At 46.0% G+C, this 19728-nt stretch overlaps 1 protein-coding gene across 9 annotated transcripts in view; it reads left to right on the top strand.

The window, feature by feature from the left end:
• The first annotated feature begins 267 nt into the window (after positions 1 to 267).
• The window catches only part of IL1R2 (interleukin 1 receptor type 2), a 36893-nt gene continuing 17432 nt past the window's right edge, over positions 268 to 19728 (top strand). Inside the window, exons 1-2 of one of the 9 annotated variants that reach the window (XM_074332454.2) lie at positions 4242 to 4422; positions 9969 to 10018. Coding sequence is in view for 2 of the 9 variants with exons in the window: in XM_019753787.3 (XP_019609346.3) it covers positions 4409 to 4422 (14 nt within the window). In the remaining 7 variants the exon portion in view is untranslated. Of the gene's footprint in view, positions 333 to 4241; positions 4423 to 5619; positions 5737 to 9965; positions 10103 to 11735; positions 11801 to 13385; positions 13473 to 19268; positions 19403 to 19728 lie in introns of those variants that run through there. The other 8 variants (XM_074332453.2, XM_019753786.3, XM_088796001.1 and 5 more) reach the window with 8 other exon arrangements.

Raw genomic sequence — 19728 nt, 5'->3', positions numbered from 1 at the left:
CCTGCTGGAGCCCTGCCCGGTTGTAACAACAGGGAGTAATGACTGGTTAAGCTGGGAGGCTGGCATGTACTGGGGGAGCCAGAATGAACGGTAGCACTTCATTAAGAGAAAACCCCAAAACAACACACACACACACACACACACACACACACGTGAGTCCTAGGGTAGGGATCACTTTTTTTTAAATCACCATTATTATGAGTCTAAAATCAATTTAATAATTCAGCTATTTGTGGTTTTTATTTCTATCAGGAAACATGAGGAGCCATTGGAACATTGACTAGAACAGCTGCTGGGCTTGGTGGGCAGTAGGAGGCCCAGAGGATGAAAAGGTAACGTGGAGGATGGTCCGGGGTGGCTGCTGGGAGGTGGGTGGATGGTTGAGAGAAGCAGGGTGTCCATTCCATGCAAGGGAGACCCTGGGCCTTAACTCACAGTGGGTGAGGTCTTCATGGAGACTTCTGGGCTCCACGTGGAGGGAAGGCTTGGTCTTGTGGATGGAGGAGCAGGGGAGCCGAGAGCTCTGGATTGGGCCTGGACACTCTGGGGAGGGAGAATGAGCATGAAATGGGACCAGCTTCCAGCTCACCTCCCATCCATGCTCTGCGTGCTGTGGGGGGCGGGAAGGAGAGTGGGCAGTGGCCGTGAGTGCCCCGGACGCCCTGGAATTCCCATTCTTTCCCAGTGTCTTTCACTGAAAACCAAGGTAGGGAGAAGAAAGCAAAAGAAATGGCTGGAAAGAAAAAGCCTTCCCATAACAGAGAGCGGATTTTCTCTGAATTGAATGAGATCTCTCCCGTGGCTCTCAGAAGCTCTGTGCACGCTCTGTCTACACTTTCTAGACAACTTTAGCCCTTAGGTGTGAAGGCGGTTGCGTGGTTTTCCATGTGTATGTAGAGCCGTCATCTATGCTTCTGTGCACAATCATGAAGCACAAGTTCTGTGAACTGGAAGGTGTCCTCGAGTTTGTGGGAGGCTGAATAAGTCCCCTAAACACGCCCATACCCTAATCTCCGGCACCCACGATTAGGTTACCTTGTACGGCAAAAAGGATTTTACAGATGAGGTTAAGGATTTTCAGGGGGGAGATTATCCTGGATTACTTGGGGGTACCCCAAATATTTTCATGAGGGTCCTTATTTGAGGGAGGCAAGGGGGTCAGAGGAAGGAGGCCACATGGTGATGGAAGCAGAAGGGGAACCGGCGATGGGCTGGGGACCATAGTCCAGGAATGACAACCTCTAGAAACTGAAAAGGTAAGAAAATGATTTTTCCCTGGACTTTCCAGAAGGAATCAGCATTGCCAATACTTGATTTTAGCTCATTGAGACCTGTGTCAGACTTCTAACCACCAGAACCAGAAGAGAATTAATTCATGTTGTATGAAGCCACCGCTGGTGGTAACTGGTTAAAGAAGCAATAGAAAGCTAGTACAAAACTCATTTACCTCAGCCCTTTGTTTTCACAGAGGAGGTGACCGAAGCCCACTGCAGTCAATATTTTCATTTTAACTTTGTTAATTTGTAAATTATTCATGGGGAGGGAGTGACTTTTCTCCTGCCTCTATAAGACATACAGTTTTTTTCTGTTATTGACCAGAAATGCCTTAGAATTTTCAATTTTAAGGGGTCTGATTGGTAAATTGATCCTATGGGTTTGATGACCACATGCTACCACACGCAGACTCGGGGAAAGGTCCGGGACTGAAAATCTACCTCTGTAAGGGTTGGGCAGGGAAACACCGAGGAAGAAGGCTGGTCATGCCTGTCTGGTAATTAATAGAGTTTATTAAAGGAAACTTACGTATGAGGTGCGTCTTGGGTGGCTGCAAGACAAAATGCATCCCCACACCGCTGGGCAGGTGCCAAAGAATTATCTAGGCAAAAAGGGGATAGTTAACAGTACGATGTGAATGCTGCCAGGTACAGAAATTTCTTTATGTGCTTGACCAGGTCAGGACACTCAGGAACCAGCACGGAGTAGGGGGCAGAGGAGGGGTGCTGACTTATGTCAAAACAAACACTCATTATGATCAGACAGTCTCTAAGGGAGGTTTGAGATAAGTAACCTGCCCTAGAGATTGTCTAAGGTTAGGGCCAGGGTCAACTTGCCGCAGGTCAGGCAGCAGTCATGTCACAGAACCGTGTCTCTTCCACACCCTATTTTCTTGAATCAAAATTAAGGATTCTGATCTGATATGAGTGAGTGCATTTATGAAGATAACACGAGAGAAGCTGTCCCATAAAACCTGGGACAAATAGTCCTCGTTATAATGCATGACATACTGGCCAACACACACTCTCCTCCAGCTCCCTTTTCACTTTCTCCAACCCTCTGGCTTCCACAAGGAAGCAAAAGGGGTTGGAAGCTTGCCCCAAGGGTTTTCAGAGGATGCTGCTGATTTCTGAACCAGAACAGACTTTGGAAAGGCCTTTGGGTCTAAAAAGTGAAGACTCATTGCTTCAATCCTTGCAATAAACATCCTGGGTGACTTTCACCTCAAACCTCAGAAGATTTCGAGATACTTCGGAACATTCTGTGCCTTATCTATTTCCCATCAGTTGGTGGAGAAATTGAACCAAATGTACAGGAGATAGTGAGAACAGGACAGTGTATAGGGAACTGAGGGAGGTGGGAAAGGTAGCCGTTGTTTCGTGAGTACCACGGCAGAGTTGGGGACTGTGGCTGACTCTTAGGTCTGAGGCATTTGTTCTTGAAAGGACTATTCAAGCAATGCTTGTGCCTCCATGATGGAGTTTTCCCATAGTGAGACGGAGGTTATGCAAATTCCTCTTTATGGATCACAAGATGAGCAGTTACTTTAGCAGGGGCAAAGGCAGATTGCATGATTTCACTTCCTCTCTCTGGCTATATTAAGTTGTAGTCTGCCCTGTGCTATTTAGTGACTGGGATCCCAACCAAGACAGGTCAGCTGGGACTGATGTGTTTGATGTCTTTGACCACAGGCAGGGTGTTGACAGGACTCAATTATTCTCATGCCCTTTATCCGGGCATGATGATGGTATTTGGTGAGATTTTCCTGCTGGGGTGAATTCACACCCTTGAAACTTACTTGGCTTGACCCCAAATTTACAGCTCACTGTTTAATCTTACCATGGCAAAACTTGGAACAAATCAAATATTCCCCACTCGACTGGTCCTTGGAAAAAGAATAAACATGGATCCAATGTAACATTTACTCTTTGCCCATTAAGCTCCATTTGGGGGTAGTCACAGCTTCCATAAGAACGTCCCCCTTCATGACAGTATATACATCATTAAATTCATACAGCTTTCTCACCTGTGGTCCCCCTGTGTGCCTGTACATCAGTTTGCTCTTTTTAAAATTGCAGGATGGATTTGACCATCTCTGAATTTCCATCTAGTTTCAACAATGTATTTTTCTCAGATTTTATTTACCCAGTCTGAGTTGTGACCCCTGAGAGTTACCTGCCTTGTTAACAAAAGGATAAAACTGGGGCCAGTGGGTCCTTTTGACTTTGAGCCATTTGTTTTGGATATGAAATTCCTAAGGGTTCTCTAAAAGAGTTTCTGCATCTGGATTTACACCTGGAAGAACCTCAATACCGGTATGTTCATATCAAGCAGGACACTGGACCGAGAGGTCTTTATGGTCCCATCTAGTCTGGACAGCAGGTCTTTGAATCAGCGAGGTGGGAAGGTAGGGCTGAAGGAAATGGCTGTGTGTGTCTGTGGGGCAAGCTCCCGGGGTCCTCTCTAACTTCATGGCTGTGGCTCGTGAGGGGAGAGAGGAGTCGTCACTATTGCCTTTGGGCTCGTTAGAGGAGGTGAGGGGACATAGTCTTGTACAGACATGACTGAGGACCGAACTCTCATTTTCAGAGTATAAACTATTCAGTTAGGTGAATTCCACAAACTGTAATAAAGATTTGGAAATCACCCCCTTTCTTCACTTAACAAGGAAAAGTCATGTAACACGGGCAGCCAGGGACTCATAAACTTAACACTCCTTTGATCCCAGGAGGTCCTAAGGGAGAAACATCCACTATCCCACTGGTTAGAGACCACAAGTCCTCCTTATCTCTAACAGAACCACATAGGGCAAAGGACACACGACTTTAAAACCACCTCTCAGCTGGAAGGATGAGTCTTAGCCAGTCACAGAAAAATAGGGAAACTTACGCAGAGTTTCCTTGGCCACTTCCCCATCTGAGTGATCACATACCCAGCACTATAGCCCGGGGTGCTCCCCTGTGAGGAGAGAAAAGGTGTGTCCACTGCCACTCAGTTGGAGGGAGTGACACAAGCCTGATTAGGAAATCCCGGGAGGACGGGGATATAAATCTGTGCCCCAAATGCTGAGCTTCTACTGAGGTGAAAGTCAGGCCTGGCAGCCCTCCCCAGGTGAGAAGCAACAAGGTGAAAAATGCAGAGCTACAGGTAAGAGACTTCTGAGAGAGAGAGAGAGAGAGAGAGAGAGAGAGAGAGAGAGAGAGAGAGAGGAAATCTGGGAGTCAGGACCCCAGGTTTCCATTTCTGGATGGAACCTCAGGCAGCTCTCCTGATGTCTCTAGACCTCAGGTACCTTCTCTGGGGGACAATCCTCATTTCTGTGACCTTCTCCACCTGTGTGAAGGTGTGGAGACACAGCCCCAGAGAGCAGTTTCCAGGCTCTCGGCCTCACATGGAAAGGTGCTGGCTCAGGTAGTAGATGGCCGTTGGCTGTGGCTAGCTGTAGCCAGTTAGCCAGTTGGCCACTGATGTAACTGCTGCGGCTGCGCTGGAGAGTGGGTCGAGTGAGTCTAGAGGCAAGTCGAGTGGAGTCGGTCGGTTGGCAGAAAAGCGGACAGCAGGTCGCACATAGTGTGAACCCAGCCTCCAGTGAGACCATAGTGGTATGACTCCCCTACCTATGGCTCCGTGGGTGTTCCTTTTTGGCCTAGCCACATCCTGCGTTCTTATGTGGGGAGCAGGAGCTGAGACCCCGCAGGCCGCCCTGCACGACAAAAGGTGACCTTGACTTTTTAGGCCTTCAGTTTCTCTCTCTGTCACAAATTGGGCTGAATGAGAGGGCTTCTGAGGCCCTCCTTAGAGTCATAGCAATGGGCAAAACCGCTGTGGAATCCAGTGAGAGGAAATGAATTGCTACTGGCAGGTGTCCACCTCATGAGAGACTGTGACAGTGAGACGTACACTGAACTCAGAGGCTTTCTTCTTTGGAAGGATTCTGGGATTTCCTAGTGAGGCATGTCTTCTTTTTTAATGTAAGTGTACTTTTCTAACACTGGGCTTGGTTGTCTTGAAGGAGTGGTGAGCAGAGCTTGGTGGGAAAGGGTCAGGTTCAAGTCCAAACTTTGCCTCTTCCTAGCTGTATAATGTCACGTCTGTGTTCATAACATACTCAAAGCTGTCTTTAAGATATTCTGTACTCTAGTGCATAAGGAGTACCATGTGAGTAGAGGTCATCTACCCAGTGGCCACGAGCTTGTCAGTAATCAACAGCCAAGAAGCGTCCAGCTTACCTTTATCCCTGGCTTCTTTCTCATGAAACAATAAAACTGGGCATAATTCTTTAAAAAAATTGTGTTAACCCTTAATTGTAATGAAACAAATTGCACATTTTTTTTACCTGCCCAGTTCCTCAGTTTCCCTATTGGTACATAGTGATCTTGAAGGTGAGGAGGACCACAGGCTGGTGGGATGAGTCCATGCATCTGAATCATGGAGAGCACTTAGAGTCGTGCCTGGCACAAGGTGGGTGCTGCCTCCACGTCTGCTCTCAGTATTGGACATTCTCCCTCTCGAATCCCACTCCTCTTGAATCCCACTTTCCTCTTCTTGGAACCCCAGCTCCCTCGGGAGTCCCCTACCTCCTGGCCCCAGCTTTGCCTCTACCATGGTGTGATGTTGGTCAAGGCTCGTCATCTCTCAGTTTCCTCTTCTATAAACTGAGGCAGTTGAGTGACTGGAACTCCCCAGCGCTACCCCAGCAGCTCAGTGTTTGTGCTGGGATACTGCAGGTCTCCCTCTCGGTGGTCCATCTCATCTCAAGCTCGCCCTCTTCCTGGCCCGTTTCTCTGAGCTCTGCTGTCCCGAGAGGGCAGTGGGTTCCTTCCCCCCACTCGGTGTGGTTTTCCCACACACGCAGTAGGAGGAGACCCTGCCCTCAAACCTCGTCACAGTCTTGTCCATTTTAACTCTTTTTCATTTGTTCAGCCGCTTTGGTTATCCTAAAAGGCGGGAAGGAAGTCTCTGTCCCACTCGTTCCCTGTTGGGCTGGGGGCCTCTTCCACACCCGACAGCAGACCTGTCCCTCAACATCACCACTCCCACCCCAACCTCCAAAGCCCAACTGTTTAACGACAGACAACTGAGTGATCCAGGTCCACAGGCCCCCTCCCCTGCGCCTCCCCCAGGATGCAGCATCGACTCTAGTGACAACACAACTGAAGTAGTGCAAGTACACATTTGGATTGTCTTTTAATGTCATCGCCTGCTCTCTATATGGGGACACTTGATTGTGACAGTGTCTTCAGCCGGTGGTTCTCAGACTTGAGCCTGCAGCAGCATCACCCAAAGGGCTTATTAAAACGCATCACCAGGCCCTCTCAGAATTTCTGATTCTGTAGGTGTGTGTGTGTGTGTGTGTGTGTGTGTGTGTGTGTGTGTGTGTGGTGAGGACTTACATTCCTAATAAGTTCCTGGGTGATGCTGATACTGCTGGTCCGGGTACCGCACCTTGAGAACCACTTTTTGAGGAGATAAGAGGAGGATCCATGTCCAGTGGCAAACGTACGAGTGAGTTATTTCAGGACAAGAGCCTTTGGAAGCTGTTTTCAAAACAGAACTCACAGAGACCTTCTATTGGCTTTGATGAGTGCTAGAGGAGGGGATGTGTTAAAGAGGATTATTCTGTTTAACAGATGGAGAAGTAGGCATAGCAGGAACGAGTGAGTCCATCACTGACTGAAATTTGACCTCAGTCGCCTATCAATTTTGTTCTCTACCCACGAAAGAGTGTTGCTTAAAGGAGGAGGGAAGAGGGAAGCAAAAAGATGAAAGGAATATGAAAATTCCTGTGGTCAGCTGATGGGCCAAACCCAGCGGGGCCACAAGAATAACAGTGGTGGCTTAGTGTCGATTCTCCAGCACCTCAGAGCCCCTGCTCCAGTGGTTAGCATCACTTGGGGAGCTTTTAAAAATCTCAGTACCTGGACCAATTACATCAGGAACCTGGGGGGTGGAGCCCAGGCATCAGCTGTTTTTGAAGCTTCCCAGGCAGTTCCGATGTATGTATAACCAAGGCTGAGATCCACTGCCCTCTCACTGTCCCACCCTTTCTAAGCTACTCAGAGACTTACTTCTTCTTTCAAATCTTGTGTTCGGAACCTGTCATTTACCCGACGATTGTCATCAGATAAATGGGCATTTGAGTCACTGGTAGCACAATCGGGAAAGAAATCTGAGAATCTCAGTGGAACGCCATCCAAGCGTTTCTGAAGCATACTTTAGTTAAGCACCTCTGCTTCATATTAAGCATAAGTCATTTCCTAAACACAGGAGGCAAATGATTGTGGCACTTGATTTTGAGGCAAAGAGCCCAGTTTAAAACCTGGATGTTATCTTGCTGTGCGACTTAGGAGCATAACTTCGTTTCTGGATGTCAGTTTCATGCGTCAGATGAAAAGAATGGATTAGAGAACAGGGTTCTTTGCTATTTTAAAGAATCTCTGGAAAGTAGTCATACCACACAAATTTTTCATGAAATATCAAGAGGAAATCTAAGAATACTTGGACTTAATTGGGGATTGCAAACCTGAGTGCATTCAGGAGCCGCGCAGCAAGTCAAATCAATGCGGCTGTGAGTGGTAGGACGTGTGGCCAACTGGAAGGAGCTTGTCCCTGGGAAAAGACATTCAGTGAAAAAATAACACTTACGCTTTTGCTGAATCATGCCCATTCACAAGTTGAACTGGGCTGTGATGCCCATTTTGTAAGCTTTGACATCTTGTGACAAAATGCTCATTTAATCCTAAATTAAAGGGGTAAGAATCAAATCTTGGCCCCACCACTCCTATTTGTGTTCTAGTGGAGGAGTCAACCTTCTGTAAGCCACAGCGTCTTCATCTCTAAAATGAAAATGATAGCATGTAATTCATAAACTGTTGGGAAAAATGAGAAGAAACTGTGTTTCAAACCTTTGCTTGCCACCTGGCACATGGCGGATGTTCAGGGTTAGCTGTCGTCACCACCTTCAGTATCATCATCATCATCAGATTCTGAGGTTCTGACAGCAGAATTTCAAAAACCACTCTGAGAGGGTTGGGGTGATCAGGGCCCAGGGATGTGACATTACCTGCGCTCTCACTCCATGTAGGTATCTGCCTACTTTATTGAATAAGCCTGTGCTAATGATCAGTGCATATCAAATCCTCTGGGAGTTTTGTGAAGAGGCAGATGGTTCTGACTCCCCAGGTCTGAGGTGGGGCCAGAGATTTTTTTGCATTTCTCACAAGTGATGTCCAGGCTGCTGGCCCATAAGTCACTCACTTTGAGTTGCAAGGCTTTAGGATATTTGGGGAGAGGTTTTCTTGTTTGTGAGCAAGGAAGAAGTTAATGTAAGGCTTTGGATGGGTCCTAAATTTTCTAGTGCTAATATTCATCAGAAAGGTTTCTTAAATGTCTATGGTAGGCAGAATTCTAAGATGACCCCCGCAGATCTATGCCCTTGTCTAAGACCCTCACCGTGAATGAGGGGGGGGCTATACGAATGTGATGGGATGTAATTCCCATGATAGGATTACCTTATATGGCAAAGCTGAAGGAATTTTGCAGATGCAATTTTGGTCCCCAATCGGTTGACTTGAAGTTAATCAAAAGAAGACCATTCTGGGTGAGTCCAACATAACCAGTAGGCTCTGTAAAGGTCTAGAGGTCAAAGTCAAGAGGTCAGAGAGAGGGTGTGATGTTTTCCACTAGCCTCAGGGAAACAAACTGTCATATTGTGGAGAGGGCCATGGGGCAGGAAACTGTGGGTAGCATCTATTTGAGGAGAGTGGCCTTGGCTGACAGCCAGCAAGAAAGAGGGGACCTCAACTGTACAACAGCAAGGGACTGAATTCTACCAATAGCCACATGCACTTGGAAGAGGCCCCTGAGCTCTGATACCATCTGTGAGACCCCAGTGCGGACTCCCAAGGTGAAGCCAGACATCCGACCCACAGCCAATGAGCAAAGAAATGGGTGTTGTTTTAAGTCACTGAGTTTGTAGAAGTTTGCTACACAGCAGTAGAAAATGAACAGAATGCCCTAATTTTTCTCTTTGACTGTCGTGCATGCCAGTCTAAGTTACACTGCAATAATAACCTAAAACACCTCAGTAACTTAATACAACCCAAGCGTATTTTGCTCATGCTACATCATTGTCATTGGTTTCCCTCATCAGACCGTGATGGCTCATCATAGCCGTTTGAGGTCATTTTCAAAAGAAAACTTAACACAGACCGTCTGTTGGACTCGGATCATTTTCACACAGTGCTGAGGTGGGAAATAGGTGTTTCTTCTCTTTAACAGAAGGAGAAACAGATATTCAGGAACGAGTGAGTGGATCCATGGCTGGAAGAAGACCTTAGCCTCCAATCAGGATGGCCTGACCATCCTATGTGGCCACTATTCATAAACAAGGACTCAGGGTTCACAAGGCCGGAGAAGAAAGGGCTGGGGGGTAGGACACCAGAAGAGAAATGGGTAGGCCTGGAAGTGATCAATGTCCTTCCTGCATTATTTTCATGGCTAGAACAAATCATGTGGCTATGCCTAACTTTAAGGGTGCAGAGAAATGCAATGCTGTGTGTGCCCCAAAGTAGAAGTTTCCAGATATTGTTGAACAAGAGTCTCTTTACCACATCGTGTAGGTCATTTGGTGTGGTGGGGAGAGGAAACAGATTTCAGGTCACCCAACTTCATGGAGCTGTTCTCACCAGCAGGGAACAAGCTGGCCGGGCATCAGAAAGCTGAGAGAAGCCAGAGAACACAAGTGAGTGAACCCAACACTTGTCCCCAGCTCCAGGGGAGAACAAAGCGTCTCTTGGTGGGACTTTTTGAGCCTGTAGAAAATCCAGTAAGTCTGGGCTGTCTTCAAGCTGAAGGCTGGTTTTGCTTGTGGCAAGGGATTTTCTCCACACAGCATAGATAAAAATCACATGGGTTTTCTATCTTTGTGTGTGTCTGTGTGCGTGCACGCGCGCTTGACTTTTATTGGCTGTCATGGCTATGCTAGACACAGAATTGGGGAAAGTTTCCACTTTTGGTGACCCTCAGAAATCAAGCCATTCCAGGGGGGAACATTTTCCAGAGAGTGGAAGATGATCTAGCGTACAAACAAAATCCCATCTGTTTTCACAACAAAACAATTTTGGAAGGAAATATTTCGGATAAATATGTAACATGGTGAAAATTTATACTCACTGCAGATCAAAATGTACCTTTAATAACTCTTCTAATAAGAGTTCATTTGTCTGCTGAGGTTCTTTCTCATTAGGAAAAAGGAATTAAAACTACCAGTACATGTTATCTCCATCTCAACTCTGCTTCTCCTGGATTGATTCCATCTCTTACACAAGCAGATGCTCTGTCCTTCGGTTTCTCACCTCACCACCTTCTTCTAGGTGGTGTGTCCCCAGGGCATGCGATGGGGAGGGTGGCTAGTCCATTCCTACTGGTGTGTGGGTCTTCACTGGCTTCCATGGAGATGTCCCTGGACCTGTCTGGTCACACATGTCTTAGCGGAATCTACTAATGAGGTCTGTGGCTGGGAAAACCCATGGTCTGGTCTTTCAGCTGAGTCAGAACTGAGGCTGTGGCGGATGTGGCCCCACTGTGCCTCTCACTGGCTCCACAGGTCCTCTGTGTCTTGGCCATGTCCTTATTTCTCCCCTGGCTTAGACTGGCTACCTGTGCAGGTGACACTCAGAATATTTACCAACCAGCAGGGCACGAGCACCAGCCAGTCAGAACAGATGCTGCAATATCTGTTGCTGGACCACGAGGACCTCGGAGGAGCACCAGGAAAGCCAAGGTAGCAGAGGGTGGCGAACTCAGGGCTTAAGTAAGTGGTGATTCACCAACTGGTAAGGACATGTTTCCGCAGTTGGACACACTGCTCCTTAAGGACTGAGTATCCTACAGCCTCAGCTCTAGGTCAACTTGCCCTTAATCTTGGCAGCCTCGTATCGGCCCAGATCTTGGTTTACCTCCCATTCTCCACTAGAAGCACAGGGATCTTTTCCCCATTGGCAAAGAACTGAGGCTAGCAGGGAACTAACCCTAGTCCTCTCTGTCTAAGGACAAGAGCCTTTGGAGGCCATTTTGAAAACAGAACTCACAGAGACCTTCTATTTTCTACTGTCTCTACCTAAACGCGCGATGTCATTATTTCCATTCTTCTCTACCAACCCCATCTTGGTAAGGGCTGCTTTCTTTACCGCAGTGGGATTCCTCAAGAGATGCAATTTGCAAGCAGAGCAAAAGTGCCTCTACTTTCAGCTTCCCACTCTCTTCTACGTTTTGTCTCTTGGCACTCGGTTTTGGAACTCATGAAAGGGAGCAGAATCTGCCTGCTTCCTCCTGTGGCTTCTCTCCTTTTACCCTGGAGCCCCCAAAGCCTTTTCTTCTACTTCCCTTTCCTACCAGGAAGGAACTTCCCCTATGTCATATCCACTTCCTTCCCTCCTTTCGGAGGAGGCCTTTGCTCTTCCCCTTTCCTGGGGCCATAGTGGCAGAAGCATCAGACATAGCAAGAAAGGAAATACATTGGAAGGTAAGTACATTATTATCCCTATCGCATGTGGCAGGCACTGTCCCATCCTAGAGGGTTCTGAATAAAATTTAAACTGTTCTTCATGGTTCCGGGGACTCATTATGAACATCAAGATTTTCGTGTTGTGGCACCCTGATAACTTCAGGAGGCCACAGGGAGATGTCTGCTCTTAGGCCTCCAATTGCTGTACTTTTTGGTTCTTTCATCTGTCATCGTGGATTTTCTGTCTCCCCTGTCATTGGGCAATCAGCTGCCATTTCTTTCCCTCTGTGTTTTCTTCCACCAGCAGGCTCCCTCTTTCTAAATTGTTACTTCTAATCTGCTTTTGATTGAGCATTTCTGGTCACCCATTGCTGCATAACAAACTTCCCCAGAAGTTAAAGGCTTAAATGAACATTTTATTCTAACTCACATGTTCTGAAAGTCATGAAACTGAGAGGGGCTCAGCTGGGCAATTCTATTCCATGAGGTTTGATTGAGTTCAAACAGTGGTTCTCAGCTGGAGTGTCTAAGATTGCTTTAATGACATGGCTGGTGCCTTTGAGGAGATTCCTGGGAAGATGTGCAGAGGTAGGACTGTCAACCTGCCCTCCCTACACATGGTGTCCTTCGCAAGGTGGTCTCAGGGTAGTTGGACAGTTTACATGGTGGCTGGCTTCCTGCAGAGCAAGCATCCCATGGAAACTGTGTGGAAGCTGCATGGCCTCAGAGTTTACCCGGCATCATTCTGTTGTTAGACTTGAGGCACAGGCTGGCCCACATTCAAGGGAGGTGAACTGGACTTCATCTTTTGATAATGGGGTGGTGCTGTCACATAATAGAAGACCATGTGGGATGAGAGATACTGATGTGACATCTTTAGAAAATACAATAAGCCAGTCTGAGAAACCATAGCCATGCTCATACAAATAAAAAGAAAGAGGTCGTGAAAGGGCTTCAAAACTTCTCCTGTGAGTAAAGTAGACATGCCTTTGTGCCAGGATCCTATTGGCTGTTTTTCAGCTATGTAGAACTTTTTATCCTTGTTTCTTTTGTCTGTGGTATATTTTAAATGGGCAGGTTTTCTGGATGGCGGATAATTCAAACATCTGAGGTGTTTTCCCCACTCGGATTACAAGAGGCTGAAAGCAACACTCAGTCTAAAGACTGTACATCTGCTCATATTACCTGCTGTCCCTTGCCAGCACAGTGTCCAGTTACTAATTAACATTACCCGGGAGTAGCCCCAGCTGGAAATTCCAGTACCTAGGAGAACTCAGATATCTTGAATCCTGGCTCTGCCATTTGCTGCCTAGAGGACTTAAGCAAGTGAGTGGATCCAATTCAGTGGTAATCTAATCAGATTAAGAGGGCTTAATCAAGCCCTCTGACTTGGTCCTTTAGAAATGAAAGCTGTGCCTAGGACTGAAGCCTAAGCTCCAAATCCAGACTGACTTAGAACTCTAGGGTTTTACACCTGGGAGGTGTGATAGAGTTCTAAACAGCCCAACCCTTGCGTTTTAGAGATGAAGAAACTGTGACCCAGATTGGGTAAATGGCTTAGCGGCTTGCTCAAGGTCACATAGCTAGTTAATAGAGTGAAGACGAGAATCCAGCTTCAGTCTCCTGTTCTGTGTGCTTGAAGACTCAACCACTAAGACCTCAGTCTGAGTGAAAGCATTAGAATTCTGCGGTAGGCTTTGGATGTGTGTGTGTGTGTGTGTGTGTGTGTGTGTGTGTCTGTGTGATTGTGTGTGTACATGTTAAACATCTTTCTAGAATATGGGTGTACACATAGGCTTATTTGATTCCATTGGGTAAATTTGCACATCTTTCTAGTGTAGTACCTGGTGTTAGCCAAGTTATTGGCTATGACACCAGAAAGTTCTTGGACTGTGAGCTGGACTTTTAGCAGGAGTTAGTCAGAATGCAGACAGGGAAAGCTCCGACTTCTCACTCAGGTCTTTCAGCTCTGTATTCTTGAGCAAGTTGTTTACCTCCCTGAGCTTTGGGTCTGCTTCTGTAAGCTGCTGATGAGAGAGACCACTTGTTGAGTGTTTTCTTTTTGCCAACTCTGCATTGACCCCTTTATATACCACATGCCATCTAACCCTCCTGTGATGCATGCCAGGCCACAGCCATTTTACAGACCAGCAGACTGAGACTCACAGAGGCAACGGAACCTACCTGCTGGTAGCAAACCATCTAGCTGGCACAGAAGGAAGGCAGGATTCTTCCTGCTGTTTTCTGTCAGACTCCCAAGCCCATGTGCTTTCTACAGTGCTCTCCTGTATAGACTCCTTAACTTTCAGGACTGTTGAAAGATGCAGATTGACTTCTGAGCTGACCCCTAGGGTGCAATCTGACCAATGAGTGAAGCTTGAGGGGAGGGACAAATTTGCATTCTGAAATGACAGAGAAGTTTCTGATTGTAAGTACTTCTCAAGACTAGAAGTGTCCATCTTGGCTAGCAATGGAGAATGCTGGGTTTGGGAAGACTGTTGGGGTGGGCTGCTGAGCTTAATGGCTTCTAGAGCCCCCTTCAGCTCCAGGTTCTGATGCTTCTACAGAGCAGAGAATGAGTATCAAGACCGAGGATTGTGTAGACTCAGGTTTACATCCTCTGTCATTCAGTTAGCTCCATGGCCTTGGGTAAATTACTGAATGTATCTAAGTCTATTTCCATGGCTTCAAGTTCATGATGCGGATGATGCGTTGTACCAGATGCATGAGTTTTGCCCTCTGGAGTTGTTCAGAGCAGTGATTCCTTCTTACATGAATGTCAGGCTGGGAGAATTTGAGGTTGGTGGATTTGTACTGTGGCTGCCCAGGGCCTCTTAGGTAGAGCTTCCACGTCAGTCACTTTGGAGAAGGGTAGCAACTGTTATGGGCTAGCAGAATGGTATTCTCGGGGGTTGGCCTGTGGGAGGGCCTGATGTAGGAGGAAGGAGAAACAAGTGTCTTGGTTGATGGTCCAGCCCACTGGGGGGTCTGAGTGACTCAGGCTTACTGGGAATGCAGTGTGAACAGAGAGTTTGAATGAGTGAGAAGATGAGTTGGGTTGATTTACTGAAACTCTTAGTCGATGTGTCTTGGGGAAGAAGTTGGTCAAGTTCAAAAGGTTTGACAGGAGGAGGGTGGTTTTAGAGGGATCAGATATTTGTTGGCAGAAAGTGAAATATTAAGAGAATGTATAGATCTTGGTGGAGCCAAATCTTAGCCTCTGTAGGTTTTCCCCTTTGAGATTGAGCCCAACATGGCCCAATGCCCAATTCTGCCAAAGATGGGTCTTCAGGCACCATGGCTTCCAGTATGCGATCTATCTCCCTAGGCCACACCAGGATCAAGGACATTGAGGTGCTGTCAATTTGACACAGCCATTGGCCATACAGACCAGAAATAGTCCCACTGTGGTGCTCTGAACTGCCTTAATTTGCAGGGAGAGCTGGCTTCTCTTGTTTCTAAAGAACAAAAGTAATTTGTGGACAACCATCAAGGGTTCTGCTTTGAGCCAGGATAATTTTCAACAAAAGCTGCCTCAAACCTGGTCGTGTATTTCTCTAGAGGATCTTCCTTACCCCCCAGACTCTTACCATTCAATGCTTTCCAGAGATTTAGTTCAAAATTCTTTTACTTTTGCTGTAGGTTTTGAATTTTAAAAAAATTTCCAAGCTTAACTTTGATGTAAATATTTATTTTCCCCATGGCTTTCAGAAGGTCTTATACCATATGCCTGAAACAACATGTTTGGCTTTTTAGGAATTTATTTTATAACCCGGAGGTGACTAAGGAATCTACCTAAAGCCTGACATCTGTTTGACTTCCTTAATACTCAGGCTCTGTCACCTTGTTTCTGTTTTTAGATGACTGTACTGCCTGACTCAGAGTTTTAAGACTCAGTTGCCTAAAAACTTCCAGAAAAAAATGTGAAGATAGAAATAAAGTTTAATTTTCTGGGTGAATTTATACACACACACACACACACACACACACACACACACACACACACACATGCATACACACACATATATGGAAAGAGATTTTTCAAAATTAAATTAAAATGTGAAGTAAACACCTACATTGTCTTGGGCAACATGTACCATCATGAGCAGGAGGCAGTCACCTGGGCATCAGAGGCAGGTAAGCGGTGACCTGGCCTTAATGATGCTGCTGGCGGCGCTGCTCGCTCCCTGTTTGGCTCAGTGCTGTGTCATCAGCCATCAGCTCCTTTCCCCTTACTGCATTCTTCTCCTTCCTTCAACTCTTCACACATTGTCATTGTCTTTTTGTTAATGCCTGGCCCTGCTTTTTCATCCCATTTTTTCTGTTTTCTTACACTGAGTGTGGTGAAACGTAGTTATTTGACCAAAAAAAAAAAATAAATAAAAAATAAAAAATAAAAAATAGGATTGACCTGAAACTCCAATACTTGGAGTGAGCTGCTCTTAAAATTTCTTTCTTCTGGAATACTATTCGGCAGTAACAAAAGATGATATAGGAACATTTGTGACAACATGGATGGATCTTGAGAGTGTAATGCTGAGCGAAATAAGTCAGACAGAAAAAGCAGAGAACCATGTGATTTCACTGATATGTGGTATATAAACCACATATCAACAAAAGAACAAGACAAACAAATGAGAAACAGAACAACAAAAGAACAAGACAAACAAATAAGAAACAAAACTCATAGACACAGACAATAGTTTAGTGGTTACCAGAGGGTAAGGGGGGTGGGGAGTGGGGGGTGGGAGATGAGGGTAAGGGGGATCAAATATATGGTGATGGAAGGAGAACTGACTCTGGGTGGTGAACACACAATGGGATTTATAGATGATGTAATACAGAATTGTACACCTGAAATCTGTGTAATTTTACTAACAATTGTCACCCCAATAAATTAAAAAAAAATTTCTTTCTCCTAGTAAGAAGGTCTACTTAGATTGAAGCAGAAATGTCAAGTTATCTGTAGTTGAAAGGCACATTTAAAGAAAGTAGGGCAGGAGAATAGTGTTTTGCTGCAAACCTCTGCAAGACTAATTCTTTTTCCTTTGGACATGCCAAAGACTTACTGTTTCCCACACTATGGCATTTTGGGTTCCAGCCTTTCTCTGGGGTTTTGACTATTGAAAACTATCACTATGTGTTTGTGGTTTGCTTGTCTGAAGCCACTCCCTGGAAAGGTCACTGTAGAGCAGTATTTTGCCATAGTTCACGGGGAAAAACCAAGAGAATTTCCTTGACTGGGGAACCTGTGTGGGGGTGAGGGGTGGTTATTATTTGAAGAGGACATTTTAGAACTTTGTTTTACTGGAACAGTGTCCTTGTTGAAACATCTCTGCTTCTCACCCTGATCAGATATGTGATTTTGAGAGGAGGCTTAATGTCCAATTCACTTGTATCAACTGAAAAAGAAAGTGATGGCACTAGATTTCTTGAAGATTTTTCCAGCTCTGTAGCTCTGTGAAGCTTCAGCTAACAGCTACCCCTGAATGGATACAGCCTGATTTTCTGGTGTAAAAATAATTTTAAACATGATTACAAAACTTCACATAATCAAAGGCTAAGCCTGAACCTGAGTCTTGGGTTGGGGTGGGTGGGGTTGCTTTCATTTGAGGCGAGACCGCACTGCTCCTTCTGCCTTTGAAATGACTTTTTTAGAGTCAATCAGCAGAAACTGTTGAGTATCAGAAAGAAAACCAGTGAGAACATAACGCCTGGCAGTACCTGGTGCAGTTTTTTCCAACCTCCTCCCACCCCCAAACTGGGGTCCTTTTCAAAAACTCGGGAAAGTTAACATATTGGGGTTGGGTTTGGCTGTGCATAACAGGAAGCCTGGACATATAAAAGAAGGTAGCTGGGAAGGGGGGTGCAGCTCCCTGAAGCCACCAAGGACTCATGCTCTTGTCTTGTGGCCCCACCCCTTTCAACAAGTGGTTTTCATCTTGTGGTCGAAGATGGTGGCTGCAATCCAACCATCATAGCCACACAAAGCCAGCAGGAAGGAAGACTGGTGGAGACTTTAAAGTCTTTTGCAGAGACTTTTAAGTAGACTTCCCAGGAGGAGCATATATTTCCACTTGTATTTCATTGGCCCAAATTTTGTCATGTGGCTACTAGTTGCAAGGGAGAATGGGAAATGTAGTCATTTTTGTGGGATAGTGATGTGCTTAGTTAAGAGTTGGAGATTCTATGATTGGGGAAGTGGGGAGGGACAGATACTGGGAAGGAAACTAGCAGCATCTGTCACAGAAACAGTACTTTTGAAGACTAGGGGCTTTTGAATCATTAGTTCTAGGCTAAAACTTCATGCTTTGCTTGCTAGCTATAACATATTGGCCAAGCTACTTCACCACTTTACTCTGTTCTGTTACATCACCTGTAAAACTGTCATGATATTCATCTCATGGGGGTAAAATAAAACAGCAAATGCTCAGTGTTTAGCACAGTAGCTGCCCCTATTACACTAGTCCCTGTATCAACATCTTTGATTTCATTCATTTATTAGGATATGTGGTATTGGTTATACCTGGTGTATCTAACTCCTACTTCTTTCATATCCTTACTAGAGAGCTAGTGAGTATGGCTGAGAGCAGTACAATTGGGGATGTGCTAAGCTAATGTGTGTCCAAAGGGAACAAAGCAACTTGGTCAATGTTGAGGTGACCTTTATGTTAACCAAGTGACATGGTGAAGCTGAGGGTGGGGATAGAGATAGACTTACGGAAGTATTGGTGTTTCAGAAACATTTAAAGGATAGGACCATGTAGAAGCAGGAAGAGAATAAGGGAGACAGCCCTGGGGCAGACAGCCAGCTAAGGGGAAAATCTCAGGTCCTTCACTGCTCACCCCAGTCCCTCATCACTAGAGGGGGAATTCAGACTGAAACTCTGAGCCCATGCCTCCCGATGGCTCCTGACTGATGAGGGAGGGTTCCTACAGTGCAAGGATCACTTCCTAGTTTGTCAACTGTGCCCTGGCCACTTAAGAGCCATCTGGGTTTACTGTGAGACTGGATGATATATACTTGCCCAGCCAATGGCTGTGAGACCAGTCATTCAAAATGATACATACCTGTTGCAGGAACAGAGAACGAGTCAAACTTTTTCAAGGAAATGGGGGAAGGGTGATTCTAGGAATTTTTTTTCTTTTCTGGATTTACTCATTACTTCCAACTCTCTGGTAGACTTTTCATCATAAATATTCCCTAGTACCTTCTGGGTTTGGGCACCATGTAGGCCGTGAGGGCTATGAATAAGATTGGGCCTCTGTGCTCAAGGCTGTCCCCACCCATGGGGAGCCAGACAAGAAACAGGTGTGGTAGATGGCATGATTGCTCCCATTCCTTTCCCCTCCTGTATAACTTTGCAGCTCCTCCCACTAGAAGTGGGGGCATTTCCCCACCCCAATGATGGTAGGTTTGGTCATATGACTTGTTTTGGCCAATGGAATGTGGGCAGACAAGAGTGAGCTTGTTCTGTGCAAGGTTCTGAGTGCTGTTGCTCACAGTGCTTACATTTTGCCATCACATGAGAAGATCAGCTCCCAGGAAGTCACTGGTCTAGGGAGGATGAGAGACACGTGAAGCTTGGAGCCAAGCCTAACTAACCCAGCCTAACATAGGTCAGCCAATTCCATCTGATCTACAGACCTGTGAGCGAGAACAAACGCTTGTTGTTTTATGCCGTTCAGTTTTGGGGTGGTTTGTTAGTAGTACTGTGTTGGCAATGCTTAGCCGATACAATAGGCTATTTCGATGCAGCGTGAGAGGGACGCAGGGATACACAGCGGCAGCTGATCATCTTGGGGAGGTGTGTGTGGGGGATGCTTCATGAACTTGTGTATGTTACTCGCTTTTTGGACCTCATTTTGCTCTTCCCCTGGGATGCTCTAGACCAGAGAGTTAGCAGTCTGTAGAACTCCTCAGCGTAAGTCAGAATTGTATGTAA

Source organism: Rhinolophus sinicus, chromosome 2 (assembly GCF_057876585.1).
Source record: "Rhinolophus sinicus isolate RSI-liver-muscle chromosome 2, RSI-T2T, whole genome shotgun sequence".
Lineage (NCBI taxonomy): Eukaryota > Metazoa > Chordata > Mammalia > Chiroptera > Rhinolophidae > Rhinolophus > Rhinolophus sinicus.
This window is presented reverse-complemented; position numbering and strand designations above follow the sequence as displayed.